Source organism: Lonchura striata, chromosome 4 (assembly GCF_050655825.1).
Source record: "Lonchura striata isolate lonStrDom1 chromosome 4, ASM5065582v1, whole genome shotgun sequence".
NCBI lineage: Eukaryota > Metazoa > Chordata > Aves > Passeriformes > Estrildidae > Lonchura > Lonchura striata.
In genome coordinates, this window is record NC_140706.1 from 41,474,616 (window position 1) to 41,495,030 (window position 20,415).

The 20,415-nt window shown below is 36.5% G+C and overlaps 1 protein-coding gene across 3 annotated transcripts in view; it reads left to right on the top strand.

The window, feature by feature from the left end:
- The window catches only part of PDGFC (platelet derived growth factor C), a 119,448-nt gene that overhangs the window by 46,868 nt on the left and 52,165 nt on the right, over positions 1-20,415 (top strand). Inside the window, exon 1 of one of the 3 annotated variants that reach the window (XM_085578868.1) lies at positions 1,395-19,724. The exons of the other annotated variants lie outside the window; for them this stretch is intronic. Within the exon in view, the coding sequence (XP_085434994.1) occupies positions 19,688-19,724 (37 nt within the window). The 5' untranslated portion in view covers positions 1,395-19,687. Of the gene's footprint in view, positions 1-1,394; positions 19,725-20,415 lie in introns of those variants that run through there. 3 annotated transcript variants of the gene reach the window in all.

A 20,415-nucleotide genomic window follows, 5' to 3' on the forward strand; every position in this document is an offset into this window, starting at 1 on the left:
TAACTGTTTTTTCTAAGTAAATGACCAGACTTCACAAGAAAACTACATAAAATCAATTGCTGAAGCTCCTTTACCTCACATTCATTTTACCAGCCCAGTTTACTTCTACCAAAGTTAATAATGCTGACATTTCATTTGGTGTTGAGAAGACAGAAGAAAACCTTTGAAAGTGCCTTCTGCTTGGCTATGTCCTGATCTGTTGAAAACTGTGCTGCTTTTAATGCTAATTTCTACAGTACTTAAATTCTGACTTTAGATTCTGACATTCAGGTCCTGTCCAGAGTACTTCTGATAACCTTTTGAGAATCCTTTGTAGAGGTATAATAAAGTGTTTTTGTATAAAACTAAAAGCTATGCTGGCATTAACCTGGATCATCTGAGAACTTGAATTTTACAGAGCTGGAACTGGCAAGACAAGATTGGAATCCATATAATCGTCAACATCTGATTTTCAGTTGTGTACTTGTTTAGAATTTTAATATAGATACAATATTAATTTTAATACTAACAAATAATGCCATCTAATAAGATATTTTATTTTGAAGACTGGAGACATATTAGACAAAATCCAATCTGCCTTATATCATCTCTAAGCAGGTATCCTTTTTGTTGTGGAAATATTACTGTGGTCAGAAGTAGGATTTCATATGGAAAATAACAATTTTTTAATGCTGTTGAGCCAGCCAGTAGGATGAGGGCTATAAGAACTTCTGAACAATGCCATCTGGAGCTCCTGAAGTCTGCCTCAGAAGTATTTGGCAGTTGACTTCATCAGGTCATTATGTCATTTTCAGATCAGTAGAGTGGAAAAAAGTTGGGATTCTTCCAAAATTCTGTCTTTCAGTTTGGAAACAGTATTTCTATGTGTTGCATTTTTTTCCCAAAAGTAGTAAAGTAGGATAAAACTGTCAGATGTCTGCCAGTCGGGTAGAAGCTTGGCAAATATTAAAAGATGGATTTTTAAATTTTTCCCCCCTCTTGAACATGGTGACATACACAATAAATTATAGTCTTTGAAAGGGGAACACCATCTGAACATACTGTCAAAAACATTTTGGTGTAAATCTGTCACTGGCTTTGGTAATTTAGCAGCAAGATTAGACGAAGAGATGGTGGCTGTTCCTTTCCCTTGACAATGTCACATGGGATTTAGGAAGCGGATCAGTTCCTAGACCAAAGAGATTTTCCCAGGATTTTCAAACATCTCCAGTTTCCCATGAAGAAGGTGGCCCTTTGATGCTGCTGGAAGTGTGTGATGCTGACCTTCAGTTGAAGCAGGAGCCCGAAGCTGGCTGCAGGGTGGTGCAATCTGTGCCCCCCTTAGCCAGCTCTAGGCAGTGCCCTCGCCCTGGGGCAGAGCTCTTCCAAACCCTCTGCTTTGCCCTCCAGCCTGCTGCTCAGCATGGGTGTGCTGGGGACAGTGGGCATGGCACTGCTGAAACCTGCTCGAGTCGAGTGGGCAGTGCCAGAGTGCTTGTTGTGCTTGTTGCAGGATTGCACCATGGTGCTTGTTTGTCTCACCTCATTCCTGGTGTGCCTCATTTCTGTGGGCAGGGAGCCGCTCTGCCCGGCTCACCAGGGAGCCGAGGTGCACTCAGGAATTGCAGAATGGGTTGGCTGAGGCTGGATCCAGAGCAGAATAATCTACAGGGCTTGGAACTAGAGCTTGTTTATAATCAATGCATGGTTCAAGGAACAAGTCATCTTTTTTCTTTTTTTTTTTTCTCTTATATATTTAGGGTACTTTTGAACTTAAACTTTTTGTGACTTGAAAGCTTGAAAGAGATGAATTACTCCAGTATGCTTACTCTTGGAAGCTTCAGCTGCTGCGGAGCGAATGCCAGCCTGCCTGCTGATGGGCACATCTGTTATATTTTATCTGTTTTGTAATCCAAATCTTTCTGAGACCATTTCTGTCCATATACAGTCAATCCAGTTGTGCCATTAGCATTTGAGTACAGATGGCAAGTGTGCTCGTAATAATGTTCCTGACTGCATCTTGGATTCTGTGAGACAAAGGTTGGCTCTTGCCATCTGTGAATACAGAACTATTTAATTTTGTTAGACTTATGCTGGGCTTTGGGTAGATGTCTGAAAAAGTAGTTTAACTCTGAAGACCTTTTTTCTTTGAAGATGCTGCTAATTCAGACTGATATTCCCGAGGAGCACATCCCGCTGGATTTAATCATTATGAGGAATGTGTTAGTCTGAGAGTAACTCCCAGGGAAATGGCAGAAGCTGACTGTGCATCAGTGAGACCTTGGTGGAAGTTGTGAGAGTGCGTACAGAAATTGGAGACCTCAAAAGTAGTAGTGAAAATAAATATTTAGACTGGAAAAGTTCTCAGATATTTTAAACAGACTTTTTTTTTTTTTTAAGTATAATTATATAATACAGCTATATCAAAAATTATGAATTTTTACCTATAGTCTGACAGAAAGTTAGGTAACAGCAGGATGTTACAATCCTGCTAAATTACCCTTGTGAGAGCATAGGAACAGCACCAAAGCAATGCAGGACATAAGTATCCTGTAATTAATCTTGAAATTTTAGGAGTTTTTCTGCTGGGAGTTATTTAAATAACAAACAAAAAACAAAACCCAAAAAGCACAAGCAGTCTCATTATCTGATAGTAATGCAGCCAAAAAGAGAAATGACATTTGCTGTTTAAAGTATCTACTGAGAGTAATTTGTCACTAGCAGCAGCCGTTAGTTAACACTGTAAGCGCCACCGTGATTCTGACTAAATAGCACTTGTTAAGTTTTGTTTGAATACTATAGCAGTAATGATACTGATGTATATTAGAAGCTTCAGCATAAAAGTGACTGATTATGTGTCTTTTATAGAGGAGATGAAGAGTGAAAACATAGTAGTTAATTATGACGTGGACTTTTCATGGCTTGCACAGCTGTATTTAAGAGAATGAAGACAGCTGCAAGAATAAGCTGCAAAAATAGTTTGTTTAGCTTGCCTGCTTCCTAACTACACACATGTCCTTCTGGAGGGAAGCAGCTGGTATGGAAATGTTTCATCTTAGTATCTGATCAAAAAGCATTCCCAGCACCTTCTTGGTGGCTGCAGAAGCACCCAGAGAGTGCTAATTTAAATCAGAGAATGTTAAACACCTGTACACTTGCATATATGTAATAATCCTCCATCCTGATATTTCCAAGTCCCAGAAGCAGTTTGATTTCGCTGCATTTTGAGACTTACTAGTGACAAGGGTGGTTATGTAGAAGAAGAAAAGAAGGCTGAACTTGCAGGAAGAATACCTAAAAACACCTTTCTGAAAGAAAGACACAGTGAATAAACTTGGTGTGTTATTGTTTTATGAGCCATAATTTGAAGTTGTTTGCCTTTGAAGGCAAAGGCTTTTTGATCTATATTCTGCTGCTGACTAGATTTTTATCTTTCAAGAGAGATGAAAGTAACTTAAATTAATCCACTAAAACAATGGAAAGCTACTTGAGGGAGGTCTTATTTTGGAAAATAGAGTTAATCTGCAAAAATAAGGTAGTATAACTTATTTTGTCTGTGTAATTTGGTTAAATTTAAAAAAGCACTTTAACATCTTTTCATAAATTAGAATATCGCTGATTTCCATGGTTTCTTCCCATATATGAAACTTAATTTGCGCATGTAAGTGGAAAATACAAAATTAGTTTTGAGCTTAAATTTTAAAGCTGTGGCCTTAAAAACCAGAAATGTTTCAATTTGTAAAAATGGTTAATTACTGATTAAAATATTTGTACTTATTTTCTTATTAATTTGATGGGAAAGGAGGAATAAAAAGTGTATGGTGAAAAAATTTTACTAAATTATTTATTTTTTTTCCCTATAAAAGAAAGCAGGGGCTTCTTTTTTCAAATGGACTTTTTTTTTTATCCTATTCACGTCAATATTTTTCAAAACTGAAAGGAGATGTAAATCATAAACACTAAGGAGAAAGAGTGAAGCTTCATCTTTGTTAAGTAAGAAATTTAAGTTCCTGCTTTTGGAAATGGAAGTGGAAAGTATGAGTAATGGGGTATGAAAGAGTATAATTCAGAGGAAAAAAAAGGCCTTTTATTAAGAATTCATGTATTGAAAAGTTTCACCACTACTGTCAGTGACTGACTGCAGTTGATACTGAATTATGTCTTGTAAAAATGGTATTTTGTTCTAAAATACCTAGAACCAAAAAGCATAGGATAATATGGAATTAAATTGCAAGGTTTTTTTTTCCAGTTCAAACTGGTGAACAATCATGAACTCAGAATTTTAGAAATTTTGTGTTACATTTTCGCACTTCTGTATTTTTTTCTGAATACAATAGTCAGTAAACCATTAGTCCACAAACTAAGCAGGTAGCCATTTTGATAATCTCACCTACTTTTCAGTGTAAAATAGAATAATAATAATAATCCTATCTATAACTAACCATGTTGTCAGTCAGTACTTGTTGAGCAGTGCCCAGTTTTGCTGCTGCAGTGGCAAAATTAGAGATCCCTCATTATCCATGAAATAGTTTTCTGATTGGAAAACCTTTGCAATCTACTGTTCCAAACCCAAGAAAATGCAGTAAAATTATGATCTGACAAAGGAAAAAAGAAATAACTTGAGAGAAGTTACATCTGTGGGTTTTTTGCACAGAACTACTGCATGGCAACATGTGGAAATGGGAAAGGTATTTGTAGATGTTTGCTGCCCTGGCTGTTACACTGCTCTCTCTGTTGTGACACTCATTGTTCATCTTTATTCATTGGAAGAGTTTCTTTTGTCTTAGATACTCACTAGTCAAGAGATAGTGACCTATAAAAGTTTTCTTAAATGTGCTTTCTGACCTTGGTCACTCATACAGGATAAGGGTACTGCAAGACTGCATTTGTGGATAAGATTTGGGCAGTTTGTTCCTTAAACTTAGACCAGTTCTGGGATTCAGAACTTCTCTGTAGCCTCACACAGGACAACTGGTTCACTGTTCCTTACATTCATGCTCCCCTTTTTATTATTCAGCTGTCTCAGGCTATGCTCAGCTGCATATTTATGCTAAAATTCTGCAAGACCACTCTGCATTAAAAGTTGGGATTTGGTGATACATGGTTGGGCAGCTACTTGCTTTATTATTCAGAGTACTTGCATGATACCTTGCTCAGAATTCCATCTGAGGGCTAAGTGTGCTGCAGGCAGGTAGGTGATCTTTTCTGAGCTATTTAGACAGAACTGTGTGCTTACAGAGTACATGTGCACAGGCCTCCTCACAAACATGATGATTTAGATTTGTGCATAGGGTGTTTTTGTGTCTGTCCGTACACATGCATGGATAAATAAAAGTAATATATCTTACTTTGGCCCAAGTATTTTATTGGGTTCTGCATAGTAAATGGCAGAAAATGTTTCCTGGTGGCTTTCTCTCCTTTTCCTGTTAAAGAAGCCAGTCTTGGGAAACAGTCTGGCATGATGACTAGCAATTAAAGTTTCTTTATCCTTTTTCATTATTTTTCCCCATGCACCCATAAAAGTGAAGATTCTCCATAACCCTTCTTTCGTTGCTGATATATTTGTGAGTATATGAACACTGATATTTGATAATTTCACACTGAACTTCACAAATCTGATATTTACATGAGACTAAAATAACATTCATCAATGCTCTCTTCTTTCCTTTTTTTCTCTAAACTGTTCTTAATGTGGTGTTATTCTATGCATATATTAGAACTGAAGTTTTATTAGTTTTTTTAATTTTTCTGCTGTGATTAATGAATATTTCCTTCCTCGCTTAATTTACCTAAAACATGTTTATGAATAGAAACAATATGATTCTGTGTTAAAGCAACATAATTTGAGAAAAATTAGTAGCTTTCATTTGCCTTAATGAACAAGGACTGGAGATTTAGATAAAACTTTGCCAAACCTTGGAAGAGAACAGGTAGTCAGCTTTTATATAGTGCTGTTGTGTATATATGGAAGAAAATAAAAAAATAAAATGGGATGAATAGTGAGCTTATAGAGGGAAGAAAAGCACAAAACTAATACACAAAATAGTATATTTTGTCATTGAATGGATAAGTTAATAAGCCAACTGGTATTCAGCTTTAAAAACTGAGTTTGGCTGAAGGATTTTTTTTTACTTCAGTTAACAAGACATAGCAGCTGACTTAATCTTTTTTTTTTCCAGTGAACTGATCTCACAGACATTGAGTGTATAAGCATTTTCTGTATATGAGTAAAAGTACTGGAGGCTTAAATAGAAGCACATATTTGCAGCTGTTTTACATAACATCTGGATTTCATCCACATTACCAGCTGTAATGTACATGGAATAAAAGAGGGAAAGAGAAGAATAGAAAGATTCCAGTAGATTGTGTCATCAAATGGCTATGACTAATTTAAACATTTAGGTATTAATAGTGGTACAGTACTCTGAACTGAAAGGGAAAAAAAAGAAAACATCGACCTGCTTTGACTCACCAGTAATGATAGAAATAAGTGACAGTGATAAAGGAGGATGAAATTAAGTTCTCATGTTAACATAGTACTAAAATCGAGACATTAATGGTGAACCATTTATTGCATTTATTGCACTTAAACAAAATAAGCTGTTTTCTTTAGCTTTGGAGATCATTAAATGTTTGCAGGTTTTGTTTGTTGTTTTTTTTTTTTTTTTTGCTTTGACTTAAGATAAATTCCATTGTACTAAAGGTATAAGATTTTATTATGTTAGCAATATAAGGCTGGTCTTCCAGCCCAGACTGGTTGGTAATATGAGCTAGGTGAAAAGATAATTACATGCTCTGCTGGAAAAGGGGATGGGGTTCTCATCATCTTTCAGGATTTATCTCCAAGTGTAGACAGGCACAGTAAGTATTTATTATTAGTTGCTTTTGTTCATTTATAATTGTTATTTTAACTCCTGCCTTTTCACAATGATATGCAAGTATTTTGGCTTGTAACCAGAATTAGAATAAAATTAAATAGAAATTTATAACACAAAAGGAAGTGACCTTTGCTTTCCTCTTCAAACAGTAACTGTAAAAGCTTTAGGGAATGAATTAAACAAGTCTTTGGGATATTTAATTGGGAATTGTTAATAAGTATTGACTTTGTTCAAAATTTATGTGGCACTCTTTTTTAGTAGCACTAACAAAAAAAAAAGTTATCCTGTGAAGGGAATTATTATAATTGAAAGCAAGAACAGCTATAATGAAATACCTTCAGTGAGACCCAGAATATTGTCTTTGTGAATGGCTTTGGGCTTAGCTGTGAATAGATACCCAGATTTGCCAACTTCTGGTCCCTAGTAATCCCATTCTGCACCAGGCATTAGCACTTGAGGGGTATGTGCTGGGGAATGCTGTGTGTCTCCTTGAGAAGGAGGATGGTTTTGTTATCAGCTTAAATTTTAACAGCAGTCACAAGGAAAGCAAGTGATTTTGCAAATGGATAGAGTGGGTTTACTGTCGTCTGCAGGATGTACCAGAGAACAGAATGAAAACCCAGTCTTCCAGCTGTTGGGGATTGGAGGGAGTTGTATATGAAGAATTGCCAAAATAAAGAAAGAAACTGTGCTTCTAGACCCTTTATTAACCTATACTATTTTTACTTTTCAGAGCTTACTTTGTTTCAATTGAGCTTTTGCCTAATATTTTCCTAGACCAATCTCTAGAAATAGTGAGGGTACTAAGCAACGCCGGACAAAGTGTAAATGCAGACCCTTGTGGAAACTTCCAGTTCTTGTGGGAAGTCTCCTAAAGGAAAGCTTCAGCAAATGTCTGAAATGCCCTAATACATCTTCATTCTTCTACCTGTTCTCTCACAGTGAAGTACCATTCTTTTAGTACATGAGATGATTACAGTGTGGAAGCCTGCACCCAGAGCAGCTGAAACACTCTGAGCTCATGAGGATGAATGCCTCTATCCAAGAGGGCTCCTGTTAGCTCCAGCCAGCAAACTTGAGGGCATTGCTCTCTACCAGTGCCTGAAAAGGAAGATACTAACCAGAGTATTGGTGGCTGTCTGATGGTGTGCGTGGGTGGTGCTGCTAAGAGATGGGAGCTGCCTTAAGGCCAGAATTCCCTGGAGTGAGCTGGTGCCAGGCTTGCCTGCAGTGTGGCAGAGGGAGTCCCGGGGCTGGCCTCGCCTCTGCGCCCCACGGATGGCCCTGCTCTGGGGGTCCTCACAGCTGGGGTAGAATAATGGAGCAAATGGGAAATCCAGCCTGTGGGAGGAGAAGGGGGCACCTTCTGTTCTCCAGACGTGTGGAATCACTTGGGCTGCTGCTGGTGAGATTTTTTTTTTCCCAATTTTTTCTGGTACTCTTAAAGTCTGTTTAACGTGTCTCCAAGTCTCTACTGAACTGGAGTATATTTTTGACCTTTCCACACCAAGACTGGTTAGTTCTGATCTGAGGACATCCTTGAGTTGTAATTTGAAAAATTCCTGGAACTGTGCTAGTCTGAATCTGGCACATTTTTAATTTCTACCCTTAATTTCTTTTTCTGCTAGCAATTATTCTAATGGTATGGGCTTGTTTTAATACAGCTGTTAGCACTGTTGACTTCATGTATGCCTCTGATATTTGATATATTTCACATCCATCCCTTCTGAAGTGGGCACAAAGACTTTTATCTTTATTAGTTTTAGGCCTGCAGCTTCAAAGATAGCAGAAACAGTTTCTGCTCTCCTCTTCCAATTTGGTACATCAAGAATCTTCCAGAGGCAAATGTGCATTCCCATGAGCTAAGAGTATGTGATCACTTTAGCCTTCATCAGATTTGGCCGATTCCAAAATGAGATGATGACTTATTTTGTTGTTACTCCTTTTAATTATTTTCTCACTTTCCCTTGTGCTATGAACTCCTTGGGTCTTACAAGTAGATTTGATGTTACTTCCAGAAGTGCACTTAGCAGTAATTAGACATACCATAAAAAATCAAAAGATTAGGATGAGATCTCCATCCAAGAAAACTCTTTTTTTTTTGAAACAACAGTATTAAATCTGAAAATACATCACAGAACTACTTCTGCTGAACTGTGAAGTAACAAATAGCATTAAATGGTGGAAGAATGTATATTTTTTTTACCAGTTCATCAGTAAATGCCTGTATATGGATGCATGTGGTTTGTCTTTGCAACAATGCAACTCATAAGCCATTCTGCTCTTCATATAAGAGTATTTAAATAGTTTAGGTGAAAGTTCTGTACATATGAATTTTTTAAAATAATAATTAAAACCATCAGGTCTTTGTATCCTGCTGATAATCTAAAAATAATTAGTCTAATTATGTTTAATAGAGTGAGCTTTACTCTCTTTAAAATACACAAAACAATGAATTTGAAACCAGAATAAAGTTAGTACCCTATGAAGGAATGTATATCTGTTAGCAAGTCTGTATTTGTTAGATTTAAAAGAGAAGACGTGTTTCAAAGTGGGATTTTTAGTGCTCATGGTCATGCACTGTTCTCTGAACAGTAACAACTCAAAGGTTATTTTGAAAACATTTCTCATTGCAGAGAATCTGCTAAACTTGCAGTGAAATTGACTGTTTCAGTTATATTCAGTTCTATGCAAATAGGTGATACCATGAAATACCAATCCTCCTCTTTCTGCTTATTCTGAAGATGTAAACCTAAGCAACGTGAGCTTAAGACATCTCCTGAGCCTTGCTTTTTTGATCCTCCTAAAAGAAATTGTATATGATGGCCATGTTTTAAAAGAGTCTGAGGGAATAACATTCTCAGAAGCAAACTTCTTCATTTGGACACTAGAAATCCAAATTGTGTTAACTTAAAATGCAACCAGCTAAAGATAAATCAATGGCTTCCCTCAGTGAGGGAAATCCAGTCAGTGAGGAAGGAATCTTAAAAGAGTGAAATCAGCGATCATCAAGTCAGATTTGCTAGTGTGATAATGTAACTTCTGCTTTTACAGAAGACCTGAAATATTTAAAACATGTTAATATGCTGTTTCAAAAAACTCTAAAACAGCCAGGAACTGAAACAAGATCACCCTCACCTCCCCCAAATTCTAAACATTCTCAGTTGATTTTCATTCAGCAGTTTTTGGTTCTTTTTCAGCTTCACAGAGGAGGTAGTCAACATTTGGCATCTGGTGCTTCGTTTTTCTTTATAGCAGTGATGCTTTGATGTGCAGATAATACTTCACCTGTGGCATATTATAATCTTAACTTCAAGATTTCAGTTTCAAACAAAACATCTGCCATAACACTTTGGACCTTTCTACTTATTATTTTTTTAATTGTGCAAGTTGTTAATAAAATAGACTTCTGCTACGATGTCTAGAAATAAGAAAAAATATTAGCATGGCTAAAAATTTCAGTAAGCTATTAATTAACAATCTTCAGATTCATCTTAAGCATTCTACATGTATAGAATTCTTTTTCATGCAGTGCTATGGTGGACTGAGTAAACATCATTATGGGCCATCAAAGTTTGTAGACACTGATATTGCTAAAATTCTGCAGAGGGAAACTGATTAGATAAGAGAAATATTTACTTTCTTCTTCAGCCATCATGTATAATATATATATGTTTATTTATTGCAGAGCATTTATCACCAAGTGATTCAGACATCCAGTTAATTGCAGTGCTGGATTAGATTAAGCATGTATTAATTGTTTTGTTCCTTCTAATTTACATGAAGGCATAAGCTTGAGGGCTTGATATTCATAGCTTGTTTGTTTTGCAATTGAATTACTAGCTTCACCTATTAGTGTTGAGGCTGTTGATAAATGCCTTCTGTTGGGGATGCATTGGAATTCTTAGGCATAAAATTATAAATGAAGTGTGCCTCAAGATGTGAATCTTTAAAAAAGCCGTTCTCTTATAGTAACTTGCTGCTGTGCTCTGGAAAAATGCAGTGCCTTAATATAAGGCACAATTTCATTTAATTGAAATTACTATAGTTTTCTTCTATTTTAAAATATAAACAACTCTTACAGCGTGGGGATTAACACTTGAGTCATTCGGTAGTGACTCCAAATGTAACTAGGGAAAATTATTTCTATTTACATTCTGTTTGGTAAACAGAGTTCTGGCATTTAAATTCCTTCTTGTCTTGAGACTCATGTGATGTGATGTGAACTTTGAATTCAACTTGTCCAAACTGCTCTTAAAAAGTGCAGTTCTATGCCTGTGAAATAAATAGTTAAACCTTTCTCCCCAAGGAGTTCAAATGTCAGTACAAATTGGCATCCAAAACCCCTTCCAAATGTGAGTGAAGGGACTGGAAAGTGGTTTTCATTAAGTATCCTAACCTAGTTTACTGTTCACCTAGGATAAATTATTACGGAAGCAGATCTTATTTATTGGTGGACAGATGGGTTTCTACCAGTTTTCAGCTTCCTTTTTCTGCCTCTGTTAGGGTCGGTATTGAAGGCACTTGAGACAATAATTTCCACCATGTGATATTGCACACTTCTAACCAGCTACACACCTGTAATCCCAGTGCTATCAATCAATTTTGGAAGCCTGTTCCATGGCCTCAGGTCAAATGCAGTGCTTTCTAGGGAGTCAGAGTCTGTCTGTACAGAAAGCCTTATTGTGTGAAAAAAATCCTAAATTATTTGCAAAAAAATAAAATCATAAGTTAACACGGGAAATAAGGTGAACATTGGCAGCTCTGGGCAGTAAAGCCTAAATCATTGTATGAATATGTTTCTGAAGACTGCATCCCTACATATAACCTTTTCAGTGGCATAAATTGTGATTGATGGTGCTTGGGCCCTGCTGTCAGTCCTCCTCAAGGACACCTGCTATACTAGATTAGCAAAAGGGTCTTTTTGAAGAGTTTTTATGTAAAATACCATATACCTATGGTATTTTATACCCACTAGCCTATACAGGGATACAAGTCTCTTATGGATGCTCCATTATGCCTTTATGGTCTTCAGAATAATACAAAGGTCACACAAAAATAAGGACAAATTGTTTGCAAATGTAATGTTATTGTTCATCTGGCTTTCCTGAAGATAAGGACTGAATGATCAGTTTGGCTCGTAGCACTTGCAATTACCTGAAAAGGGAAAGTGTTATGCTTATTTAGAGAGAATGGCAAGAGTCCTCTCCCTGAAACTAGAAAATATCTCTGTCCTAAGAAAATTCTCATCAGTTTGTCTAAATATCAGATTCTTGTCTCTGAGACCTGTCTGTAAAAACAGATTCTGATTTTCACATATGCATGAGTTCAATAGCCAGAAGGATCAGAGATTCATGATAAGAGTTGTAAAAAGTATTGGCTCTCCATATGGTGTTTTTATACTCTAAAAAACTTTCTCATTTTGTCCTTGCAGATCAACAGACTTTCTGCTGTACCTGGACTTGTGCTTCCTTTGTAAATTTCTTCTACATATGCAAATACTGTTATGTCTAGCATGATTTAACCTTCTGTTCAAAGACATTAGAAATTAATGTTTCAATTTTGATTTTGTACTGAGTTCTGTCTGCCTGAAGGTCTTCCAGTTCAAAACAGTTGCATTGCATTCATCTCTACAGATCTGTATGGATAATACATGACTGCTTCCTGTGAAATCATCTTCTAGGAAGCAAATTTTAACAAGGTGAAGACATCGTATTATTCCAAAAGCTTTGTTTTAACAGGCTAACAGCAGATAAAATATTTTTTGCTTAAATGGACATTAAAGATGTAATGCTTTTGTGTCTCTGAATTTGGAAGTATAGTGTAGTCTAGTTCAGAACATAGAGATGCCAAATGATTTCTTTATATTTTGTTTCTCTTGCCTTTTTAACAGAAGATTATGCTGGAGGCACATATTGAGTGTATGTGAGGTAAACTTAGGACAGCTTTCAGCTGGTTTTTGGAGTTTCCAGTAGCAGTAGCAGTAGTCACTTCTGTATTTAGAGTTTCGCTTAGGACCCTTTGCAGTTTTGATAGTGAAATGTATGCCACATGGGCTTCATTCTTATAGTTACTCTTGCTGTGTAGGTAAAACTAGCCCTACCTGTGCTGCATTCCTGCCTTCAATTGTAGTGCACAAACCCTTCAGTCTCTGGTTTCCTTTTATGTGTCCTCTTACAGGACTACATCACTGTAATTTTCTGACTAAAAGTGTTTGCAGTAATGCTTTTCAATATGGTCTTGGGCAGCACATTTTTTTTTCAGAACTTAGACTAGAACTTATTACTGATGATCTTCATAAATGTTTGAATTGATACCTATATATAACATACTCTACTGTGTAAAGAATTAAAAAAATAAAATCCATACAAATAGCAAAACAATGTAAACAGCAAACCAAAGCATTTCAGGGCTGGTATTTCTAATTATTAGGCTGGTAGTTTTATCTTTTTTTATTTCTTCTTTCCACCTCTTGAAACATGATCAGTCTGGGATTGTTTTTTTCATTCTGAATAATACCTAAAATGAGAGAGAGCTGTTTAACACATTCCGTATCCATAGAGTCTATTTATTCAGACTGAATTCCACATGGACCATGGATAATCTTTTTCCCAAATGTTTACTAGTATCTGCTCTTAACAAGTGCTGCACAATATAAACTGAAGGCACCATAAAGAAAAGGGCATAATAAAATTAAGCCCTGCCTTTCAGCAAAGTCTGACTTAAGATCATGAAGTGCAAGTTTCAAATGTTTTGGATTTTAAAGAATTTTTTCTATAAAGGATATGAACCATGTGAATTTAAAAGCACATGAAGAGCCATAGCGAGTAAGAAATGAGTTACAAGTAGGTTTTAATAAATGGTATTGAAACGAATGCTTTTAACAGAGATGAAAGGAAATCCAGGTTCATTTCACTGTTTTGTTGAAGTTATCTTCTTGCACTTGTAACCACTCTGTGCCATGCACAGTCTGGAAAATCAGGGTAATGCTGCTGTTTCCCTGTCCCTTCCTATCTCGGCTGGTATGTACAGCTTTTCAAGACAGACTGACTGATACTGTGTGGGCATGTGTGTGGTCTCCAGTACTAACAAAGCTAATTTTGGATGTAGCTTCTAGTGCTGTTGTAATAAAATTGAAAACAACTTGGAAGCACTGGGCTCAAACATTTGTATTTGATGGGTTTTACATTCACTTGAGTTTCTGTTGTTGCTGTAGATGCTATTTATAATTGTACTTCCTGTTGATGTTTGTTTACATATCAGAATTAAGTTATGTTTTTCAAAACTTTTCTAAATCAGTTCCCATAGGAAAGAAGAAACAATTATTTTTAGTAACAGAATTGGAAAGGTTACAGATTTCAAAGGTTACTAATATTTCTTCACCCAAACCTTCCAAACATGTAAGACTTCAAAAATACTTTTTTCTTCTTCTTCTTTATAAAGTAAATAAATAACTTTGTTATCGCTGAATAGATATAAATATCTCCAGCTGGGCAAACCTTTTCCCGGTTTCCTGGTTAACTGTTTGTGTTTGCTTCCTCATCCCTTTCAGCATTAAATGTTCCTGCAGGTCTTTTCTACTGAGATTTTTCATGTAGAGCAAGTTGTACTTTTCCAAAGAGACTCACAGTTCCTTCTATCCCATGCCATTTAATCATGTGTTTGTTAAAACCTGGGTGAGTAGCTTTTAAAAGCCTTTCCCTTCCTGAGTTTTGTTATCATTCAGGACCACCCATTTTACCTGTTCATTATTAAAGAAGTCTGAGCCTGATGTTCTAGCCTTCCATGAGATGATCCTGGAAAATTGATCCATCACTGCATACTGTGTGCTTTGCTCCAGCTTCAACAATTTTCAATTGAAGTAATTTTGCAGAGAGGGACTTTTGAGTGGAGATTACTTAAAATGCTTCCTCCTTCAGCAGGGGAAATGAAAATGGAAAACATAAAAATATTGTGTAGGAGATTGCTGCTCTGGAATATAGCGGAAAATAAAAATATAAGAGTGGTCTTGTTGCAGGAAGATGAGGAAGTCATGAAGAGCTCATGTGTTGATGAGTGAAGGCAGGTATTTAGACTGATTACATTTGTTGTCTGCCCTGCATGCTGTTGATCATAGAGCTGTTTACTTTATGCCAATCCTTGTCATGGTATGGGGAGTGATAATGATGGCGTTTACCTTCTTTCCCTTTTCCTCTCCTCTCTGTCTCTCTCTCTCTTTTCCACCCTTTCTCCATCTATTTTGTTGTGGCTTTGTTTTTGTCATCACACTTTCAGGTACTGCTTTGACATTCAGAGACCATACCCACATGAGTAAATGAATTGTAAGTCATTCAAAGTAAAAAATAAAAATGGGAATGGAATGGAATATAGTGCCTTTAAAATTTCTAAACCACTTTCTGCTGGACATTTGATATCCTTTCCTCTTTAAAGCATTGTACCTCCAGAAAAAAAAAATCATAATTCTGGATTATTTTGATAAATGTAGTAATAGCACTGGTGGTAGGAACAGGCCCATATTTTCTTTCCTTAAGTGATGCCTCTTCTGTCTAAGATGACTCCAGTCACTCAAGCTAGAAGACAGAGATAGGGAGAAATCCTTGACTAGAGACTGTATCTTATGTGATACTTACTTACTGTACAATAATTTTACTAGGAAAAAAACCACTGAAGCAAGAAAAAATGAAAAAAATCAAAAGGATGGGCTTGGTATTTATTTCATCCATAAGAGAAAATAAAGATGTTTCTAATAATTTTAACTCCTGTTTTTTGTATTACAGACTACTTTGTTAATTTTTGAATGACTGGTGTACGTATTTGTCTAATGAATATGCAATGTACTAATAATCCTATTTTTTCAGGATAAAGAAAGGAGATCATATTATTATCCGTCCATCATAAAATAATTCTAATGGGTTTATGTCTTTAGCATAGATGGAATTCCTTTCATATTCAAGTCAGCAGGGGCTTTAATATTGATGCCAGTGTAGCCAAGACTTTACCTGTGGACATTGGAATAAAAGCTTATTGAAATACTCTACATTAATTACATCTTTGAGCATGTGATAACAGAAAAAAAGTTACCTCATCTAACATTTAGCAGTAGGAATTCTTTATCTTGGCTAAAATGTAGTATTTATCTAGTTTTAAAAGATATTGAGAAGTTCAGGACCAAGACTGCCTTCCAAAAGAATTTGGTCTGAAAACAGATCTCAGTAGAGGTTACTTTTAATGCAAGAAGATTTACTGTGCAGGAAAAAAAAAACAAACCCGCAAAAACAACCAGCCAACCAACCAACCAAAAAAAAAACTACCAAAAAACCCCACCAAAAAACCACCCCTGTTTTATTGCCATTCTCTTCTTTGAGCAGAAGCCAGGATACTAGGCAAAGTGCTGGCAGAATACTCAAAGTTTATAAAGCATGAGCTTGTAAAGTAAAAGTATAATTAATTTTTTTTAATGCAATTTGGAATCAAAAAAGGTGTGTTACTTTCTGATTAGTCATTATTATCTTATGCAGGACATTAAATCACACAGCTGTGTGGAAATTTTATTAAATCTGTTACTGCAGTTCCATGCTCTGTCACCCACTGATGTCTCCCCCCCCCTCCACACCTCTGTCCTCCCTTTCTTTTTCTTTCTTTTGTCCTTCCCTGTTGGGCCAGCTGCCAAAACTGAGGGTTCCTGAAGATCGATTAGAGAACTTTTTCTTCTCTGCTCACTTCATCTGTGTTCGGTCCTTAACATAATGTGAAAGGCAGAAAGACCTTTAGCCAGCAGCCAAATAGTGTATGATATTCAGTGCCTAAGGTAACAGTGCAAGTTTGAACTCAAAATAGTAACTGAAGAAAAAAGGAATAGATTAAATCACAGGATTAAAAAAAAAAAAACAAACAAATACAGTTCTTCTATACATTCATCTTGAGTTGGATGAACTAGAATTTTTTCACCTCATTCCAAATGTGTGAGTTAAGTATGTGTCAGAGGGAGGAGTAATGTAAACAAAATAGAATATATATCTTACATGTTCCTACTTTGTTACTTTGTATCCATATGATACTTTATAAATGAAATTTTCTAATTTGGGGTAATATGTAACTGTGCAAATTATCAGATTTCTAATTAGAGGTTGAATTTGTCATGCTGTGATGTTGATAGATCACGTGTATATTGTATGTGTGTGTACTGTGGGTAGTGCTCATCTCTTTTTCTAGTTTCCTGCCAATACTTGAAGGATCATGTCAAGGCTTAAAATAGGTAGCTGTATCATAGAATCAACTGAAAATGGAAAATCCACAGAAGATCCATCTCTAGAAATATATCCCAGAAAAGGTGTAGACCATACTGCTTAGGGAAGCTCTCTTAGGAGATGTAGCAAGTCAGTATTAAGTTTTGTTTTTTTATTAGTACTGGAAAGTTGATGGTGAAAGCAAACCCTGTGAGCATCAAAAACATTTCTTGTGAAACTTGAGGCAAAATTCTGGGAAGAATAGACTGCTTGCTTAGTTAGTTTGAAAATTGGCTGGATGGCCAGGTTTGTAGGCTTAGCTAGCTGGTGGCAGGTAGTGATGGACAATGAGGAGTCTGGGCTTGTTTTGTCTGAGGAAGAGAAGGTTGTGAGGCAGCCATAGCAGGTCCCCAGTTGCCTGAAGAGCAGTTGCAAGGGATGGACTAGTTAAACTTTTCCTGGTGCAAGGTACAGAGTGTAACACCAGAAAAAATTCTGAAAATCAACCCCCCCCCCCCACCCCCGCAAAAAAAACCCAAAGAACCCACCAAAACAACAACAAAAACAAAACAAACCAAACAAAAACAACAACCAAAACCCCCCAAACCCAAAAAAAAAAAAAAAACAAAACCCAGAAACCAACTCTGCTTTTCCCCAAAAAAATTCCAAAACAAGCAACCAAAAAAAGCCTCACAAAACCAGTGAAAGAATCTTGCTGAAAAGTTACAGCTTGAGAGGATCAAATTTAATATTTTAGGAAAAAACATCTTACCTGGAGAGGCAGTGCAGAATAAATTATCTCAAGGCACTGTGGAGTTTCCATCTGTGAGGGCCTTTGAGCATTTTCTACAAAATGCCAACCCTCCATTGACTGAGCTGCTCTGGTGTGAGCAGGAGCTGGGACTGGGGGTCTCCAGAGGTCTCTGCATAGCACCAGCTGTATGGCTTTAGGTGACCTTGCTCTGATAGCCATTTTATGTGCAAACAATATAAAACAGAGGTATTTGTCTTCAATTTTCTGCCAATAACACGTAATTTTCCAGTTTTTATTTTGTGCTTAGCAAAAAGAGTTAAATTTCTTTTGGCTGTTGTATTCAAATAATAGCTAAGGAGTGCCTGGAGGCAACTGAATCAGAGACAGGACAGAAGGAGGTGCCCCTGAATGGCTTGTGTTACTGCTTTTGAAAGCAGGCTTACTTGAAAGGTGAAAGAGGAAGAAATAGCATGTTATGTTACATTTCAGAGAATTTCTTTTACAAAGTCTCCGTTTCTGTACAGATGGGTGTGTTGTAAAAATTTTATGGGAATGCTGTATGGAAATCCTTTCAATTAATTAAAAAGCCCTGTGTCCCTCAAGTTCTATGGTAAAGACCAAATAGTTACTGGCACCTTTTGTTTCTCAGTTTTAAACCAGAAAATTCACAAACTGAAACATTTCTGTATATCTGGAAATTTTCTAATGTTTATTGGTAAATATTTGGAGTTCAGAATTTTTTTTATGTTTGGATTTCGCTTTAGTTTGTTAAGTAGTGAGATCCACACATGAGCTATGTTCTTTCTGAAGGTCTAAAAGTTGTTTTTCATGATTTAGGGCTATCAGATGAAATTAACAAAATAATATATATTAAGACTGTGTGATTAGCAGTACTGTTGTCCTGTTGTGGGAAAAGTGTAGTTTTAACAAAAGGATTTAAAAACTATTTTTTTCCGGAACTGTGTGGCCTTTTAAGTGAATCAGTGCCAAGATTATTATTGCACACGTGGAGCTCCTCTCTTCTTCTGCAGTTCCTCTTCTGCCTCCTGAACTGCATGTAATTTGTCTGAGTTTTAACCATGACCCTTACTAAAATGTACAGATTACAATGTACTAAGAAAGAGGTATTTGCTATATTTAAAAAGTGTCAGTGCTGATCTTTGTGAAATGTGTTGTGCCCATGGGGGAAGAGACTTACTTTGAAGTAGGCAGGAATGAGCTTGTCTAGTTGGTGGGTTTAATTTCAGTTTACAGTGGCATCTACTGATCTGTTTGGTGATACTGTGGTTTTTCATCTGCATTACTACATGGGTGGAAGGGTTAGGCACTGCCTTGCTTTCAGAATGCCTGGAATCTTGTAATTTCCAGGGGCAGACTTTCTGCACTGATGGATGTATAAATCTGGTGATAGCATCTTGTACCACATCAAAGACGACTGCGGTGACTCATTCTTCAATTTCAGGCTATGAGAAGTGTGTGCCGTCCTTTCCTAATAAGTGTAACTGTGTCCTATCTCTAGGTCGGCTCAGGGATTTTTCCTGTCTAGTTTGACTCATTTCTAGGACTTTCTCCTGAAGACAATCTGTTTGCTCATCATCTGCTGAAGCTTTTTACTAAAGATGCAAATGCTTTGTTCTGGTCCTTGTCCATCTCCATTTTCCCAGTTGTCTCCTGGCTGAGATGGTGTCCAGTCTACCTCAGTCCTTGCCTAAACTGATGCTTCAGAGTTTTTAAATGCTATTTGTACAGTAATTTTTTTTTTCTTTTTTGACAGTGGAGGGGTGTCAGGATGAGTGTGGGAAAGACGGTTGTTCATAGAAAGGCTGGCAGCCCACAACAGCTATGTATATATGTTTGGAGTCCTGCAGCTGACTGCTGTAAATCCAAGTGAGCTTGTTACTGCCTTTTTAGTGTAACTTGGACTGATTTGTACCTAAAATAAAGCCAGGAATTGCAAAGTCATTCCACAAAGATCAAAAAGTATAGTCTCATCTTAGCCATGCACAGGTAGTTGTACTTTTCACAGTATACTCAAAAGCAATTTTCAGACTATGGATGAACTCGGTAGAAAAAGGCTAGAGTTTGAGGTACACTGGTACTAGTTTTGTAGAACAGATAAAAAGGAATATTTCAGGTTATCTGAAGAGAAATAACAAGCTTACTTCTCCAGTGACAGCAACTACTTGCCTTTGTAGTCATACAAAACAATTCTTTTGTAAGAGAAGAAATTCCACTGTGCAAAAGCAAATATTTGAAATGGAGCAAGTGGTGTGTGTGGAAATTTGATATGTTCATGTAACACTGTTTTGTGTAAAGCAAACAGATATTTTTCCATTACAAATGGGGGAACTTGAATGTACTGGAGATGCAGTTCTCTAAATAAGTAGACCTGTCTTCATTCCTTTCCCTCTTTTTATTGACTTCTCATTCATGATATGTCTGGACTATTTACAGTCCTTACTTACAGTGCTGTTATTATCAGTGCCCTGATGATGCAAAAGAAAGCACTTTTTAATATGTTGTGAAATGTATAATGGTTTGTAATTCTATTTGTGTTTTTAAGGACAAAAAGTACCAC